Here is a 5,430-nt window from a genome sequence, read left to right on the forward strand (position 1 = left end):
GGACCAGCCGTGTGCACGGTGAGCACACGGGATGAAGTAAAGAGTAGCGAGTGGGTTCGGGGAGAGATGGGGTATGCGGCCTGGGTTCGGGGAGAGGTGGGGTACGTGGCCTGGGTTCGGGGAGAGATGGGGTACGCAGCCTAGGACGCAGGCGGTCGGGGAGTGGGAAAAAGTCGGAAAGCCGAGCACAAGAGACGGTAGATGGCCCTGTTTTCGTCACTACGTGGGCTCACAAGTTGCCGGAAGGGTCATTAAAGGCAGCCCGGGAAGGACGGGGGGACGGGAGAGCAGGCGGAAGCTGGGGCGATGGCCAGACGCACGGCCCGGAGAGGACGGAGGTGTGCGTGAGGGCGGTGACCGCGCACGCTGACCGCATGGCCAGGTGACGTCGCACGCGGGGCAGGTGGCCGGGCGGAGGCCGCGGAGGCAAGAACGTGGGAGGAGAAGGCGTGTCCGTCCCGCGAGTCGCCCGGCACGGACCCAGCCCCGTCCACGACACCGAGGCCGGTCCGCCCCCTCTCCAAGGAGGACAATCGGGCGCAGATAGATGTAGTTGCTGCCTTAACGTCCCGGGACTCAAACCTGTGCGAACAAGAGCTACTAGGCGCAGCTGGGGGTACAGCTGTGTGGTGCCCGCAGAAAGGGGAAGAGGCGGATAGGAGGGGGGGGAGATAGGAGCGTGGGCGCAGAAAGAGTGGGCGCGTGCCGGGAGGAGGGACGCGGGCGCGTGCCGGGAGGAAGGACTCTCCGCAGCAGAAATAATTGGGAGAAGGGAGAGCATGGCAGGAAGGGCGGAAGGAGAGATGCACGGGAGGCCAGGGGGAGGGGCGGAAGGGCCAGCGGGTAGGTGGGTGATGAATACTCGGTGTGCCGGGGTCGGTACCCTAGGGTGGACTGAATAAGCAAAGGGGAGTGAGAGGAAGGGAAAGTGGATAGATGGATTGAGAGACAGGTGAGGGTATGAACAGTTTCATGATGAAAACAAAGGTGAGTGTGTGGATGAAATCAATGGACAAATCAATGGATGGGATGGATGAAAAGATGGGTGGATGGGTGGATAGTTGGACGGATGGATGGATGGATGGGTGGATCGATGGATGGATGGATGGATGGATGGATGGGTGGATGGATGAATGGAAGGGTAGATGGATAAGGGATGGGTGAATGGATGGAGGATGATGGAGGATGGATGGGTGGTTGGATAATGGATGGGTGGATGGATGGATGGATGGATGGATGGGCGAGTGGGTGGACGGATGGGTGGATGGACGGATGAGTGAATGGATGGATGGATGGATGGATGGATGGATGGATGGAAGGGTAGATGGATACGGGATGGGTGAATGGATGGAGGATGATGGAGGATGGATGGGTGGTTGGATAATGGATGGGTGGATGGATGGATGGAAGGGTAGATGGATACGGGATGGATGGATGGATGGATGGATGGATGGAAGGGTAGATGGATACGGGATGGATGGATGGATGGATGGATGGATGGATGGATGGATGGAAGGGTAGATGGATACGGGATGGGTGGATGGATGGAGGATGATGGAGGATGGATGGCTGGTTGGATAATGGATGGGCGGATGATAAATGATGGATGGATGTGAGTGATGATGCTGGAGGGATGGGTGGCTGATGCTGACAGTCTAAAAGGAGGGAGTGGGCGGTTACGCACACACAGAGCCGACACAATATCCTCCCCAATCTGCTTCCTCTGACTGCCCCGTCACTGGGACGTCCCACGGCCTCCTCGGCAACGCGAGAAGCCGCCGTGTCCTCACGACCTCTGCTCCTCCGCCCCGCCAGCCTCCCCGCACGGCGAGCCGCGTGCACGCGCGCCTGGACCCGCTCGCGGGCCCGTTTCCTTCCGCCTCGGGCTTTCGCATCCGCTTCCTCCCCAGCGGCTGCGGATTTCGCAGCTCCGCTCACATCTCTCCCTCCTGGGCCTTCCACGTGACGAAATGCGAACCCCTCACAGGGCCGTCCCGACCCTCACGGCCCAGCTTCAGCCTGCCTCTCCAGGACCGTCTCCTGCTCCCCACAGACGGGCCCGCTGTCCCCCTAAACTGCCCCACCCTTACACCTTAGTTTCTGTATTCTCTGTCTGGAACACCTGTCCCCTCACCCACCCTCTGAGGCCGAGTGACAATGCTGCCTCATCCCCTAAGTGTCCTGCACCTGACCCCAAGCTCGCCCCTCACCGGGAGCGAGGTCACGAGCTGCGTGTTCCATCTCGCTACGTGTCCTCTGTCCACCCACTCACTCGCCCAGCACGCTCTGACCCCTGTGTCGGTCGGCCCTGCCGTGGGCGCCGATGACGGCACGATGGAGGGAAGGGGCCTCGAGGGGCCTCGAGTGCCGAGATGAGTCTGGTCTTCACCCAGTTAGCAGTGGGCGCCAGCCCTGCTCCTGAGAGCGCGTGGATGGGGGACCCGCGTCTGCGTCCGCCCGCCCAGCCGCGGCTAAGCAGAATGGGGCGGTGGTCTGGGCACTGCAGACCCCCCTGCACCGAACACCGCCGACCCGTGCGGGTGGAGAGCGGATGGCTGGGTGGCGGTGAATGAACAGAGCGGGCGAGCAGGGACGCGGCGTGTGCTCCAGCCAGCGGTGCCCGCTCTGCCCGGCCCGCGTGCACATACGTGAACGTTGCTTTGTTTCTATTTGCTTTGTGCACGATGAGGGGATGCGCTCGGTGAAGCGAGGTGGCCTCTCGAGACCTCACTGCTCTCAAGGGACCGAGCTGGGAGCGGAGGCAAAGGCTTCCTGACCCTGAGGCTGCCAGGTGCCCTTGGAAGCGCCCGTGACCGGCTGCACAGGGTGCGGTGCAGCTGGATGGGCAGCTGGATGGGCTCAGGGGCGCGGGAGGCCCAGCCGGCTAGTTCTGTCTTCCCCTCTGCCCGGGATGGAGGCAGCCCCCATGCACGTCCCCTCCCCAGCGAGCCCCAAGCCTTGCACCCTTGCTATCCCCCAAGGAAGAACACGGGGGAGCAGCCCCAGTGTGGAGGTGCCGTGGGCTCCCCTCCGCCCCTCAGAAGCGCCAACTCCTACCCGCCCCAACCCCAGCGCAAATCCTGCACCACTCCGAGATCCGTGACCTACCTACAACCTGCACCAGATGGGCCTGCCCCGTGCCAGCCGGCGGCCCGCAGCAGAGCCAACGGGAGGAGGGGACGCTTCCAGACAGGAGCCCGGGCAGAGGGGCCTGTGCGCACAGGCCGCGGGCAGAGGGCACGGGTGAGCAGGCACCAGGGGAGGCCGAGCCCCGCCCACCGCCGGCCGCTGCGCCCTCTGCCTGGCACTGCTGGGTGGAGCCGGAGCTGAGGTGGGCCTGGGGGTCTCCACCCCAGCTCCTGGGCACCCCTGCCCTTAGCCGGCTCTGCCGCACACACGCACACACACAGAGGCATGCTCATGCACTCATACACGTACACACATGCACACCATCATACATGTGTAATTACGCTCATGCACACTCAGCACACGTACGTGCACATGCATACATGTGACCACACACCTATATGCATGCATGCGCTCATGCACACACATTCAGCACACACACAGACGCGCACACTCCCAAATACATGCATGTCTACGCACTCAACGTTCATGCATGCGGTTATAAATCCTACACATGCACACTCACACCAGCACTACCCATGCACACCTGCTCACACACATGCAATTACGCTCACGCATGCACACGTTCCTATGCATGCTTGGGCACACACACTCACACACAGAGAGGCATACACGCTTGTACACTTACACACTCACGTCTACATGTACGCACACTCATGCACCACACGCACACACCCATACTCATGCTCACTCACACCTACATGCTCACACACACTAGTGCTCATACACAACGCACATACTCACACCCATATGTGCACACACACTGTGCACGCATGCACACTCACGCATTTACTCACACAGGACCGCTGCCACGTGGTGGACCCCAGGGCTAGGTACACGGGCCTGGACACAGGGCCGGAAGGTAGTCGATGGCGGTGAAGCTGACCTTGATGAGGACGGGACAGCTGGGTGGTCAGGGTGTGTGGTGCTCGGGGCAGGGGTGGGGCCCAGCGCACAAAGATGCACAGAGGCAGAAGTGTCCGCGAGCCCAGCCTCCAGGGCCGGCCCCCTAGCCCCTCCTCTGCCTCCAGACCCCATGTTCTGTCCCCCCCACGGCTCCCATCTCGCGGGGCAGCTGCCCTCAGTGACACAGGCCTGGCCCTTCCCGCTCACAGCCACATCCGGCTGGCCAGGGCCACGCCCTTCGGGGGTGAGCAGGGATGGAGTGGGGAGGTCAGGGACCCTCCTGCAGGTTTGGCTCCAGTGGCCCAGGCTCTTCTGTTCTGACGCTTCTGCAGGGGTCTGTCGACCCCAATGTGAGGGATCACAGGCTCCGTCCTGCAATCTTGGTCCCCACTTTGCCCTTGGGGAGATGGGACCCTGTCTGTATGGTGCTCGCTCTGCTCCCGGCCGGCTCCCCTCAGCAGCAAGGGGCTTCTGGAAGATGTGCCCACTCAGGCGTGGGGTCAAGAGTGTATGGGACAGCTCCCAGCTCTGTGCCCCGGCTCCAGGCCACCCGGGCTGGAGAGACTGTCTAGAAACCGTGTAGAGAGCGGGAGGCAGAGGGCAGTGGCTGGTGACCAGAGCCCCCTCCCCACGGCCTCCCTCCGAGTGCCTGCCTGGCATTGCGTCCCCCGCGAGGGCCTCGGACCAGGTCCCCGGGGCTCCCTGACTTCACCCCACTCCTGTCATCAGGGAAGGGACTCCAAGGCCTCTCGTCTCCACGCGGCTCTGTCCCCACATGGCTAGGGGCAGACAGGAATACACGCTTGTACACTTACACACTCACACCTGCACGTATGCACACTCATCATGTGTTGAGGTCTAATCCCCATATCGCCTGCCTGGAGGACAGGACACTGAGCCCGGTGTCCCCACGCGACGGACGAGCCAGCTGTGCAGAGCACCTTGGCCTGAGGGCCCCGAGCCCCATGAAGACACCCTGGAAGCTGCCCAGCTCTGGACCGGGAGGGCAGCCCTGAGCTCGCCAGCATCCTCTCTGCCCCGGCTTCCAATCCTCAGCCCCGTCGGCTGCCCCGTCCGCACCCCTGGCTTCTTAGAGAGGGGCGTGGAGTGCGGCCGCGGACCCCATGCCCGCCCCGTGCCCACTCGGCACCCGCTCACCTTGAGGGAGTACGCCAGGGCGATGAAGCCCAGGCAGCAGAAGTTGAGGTAGACGAAGTTGAAGATGGACCACAGGTAGTAGTCGTCCACCTCGCTGGTGTCCGGGTAAACCTCGATGACTGTCGTGGGGTTCGTCATTGTCTTCTTCTCTGCCAGGTGCTTGCAGGCCTGGGGGGCCCCGGCGGCCCGCACGCTGTCCGCCTTGCCACTCTTGGACTC

General features: G+C 62.9%; 1 protein-coding gene across 1 annotated transcript in view; it reads right to left on the reverse strand.

The window, feature by feature from the left end:
• IFITM10 (interferon induced transmembrane protein 10) overlaps positions 1-5,430 on the reverse strand; it is a 10,077-nt gene that overhangs the window by 2,682 nt on the left and 1,965 nt on the right. The window contains exon 3 of the mRNA XM_015588667.2: positions 5,212-5,430. This exon is cut by the window's right edge and continues 13 nt beyond it. Coding sequence (XP_015444153.1) covers positions 5,212-5,430 — 219 coding nt within the window. The remainder of the gene's footprint in view (positions 1-5,211) is intronic.

This window comes from Pteropus alecto, unplaced genomic scaffold (assembly GCF_000325575.1).
Source record: "Pteropus alecto unplaced genomic scaffold, ASM32557v1 scaffold43, whole genome shotgun sequence".
NCBI lineage: Eukaryota > Metazoa > Chordata > Mammalia > Chiroptera > Pteropodidae > Pteropus > Pteropus alecto.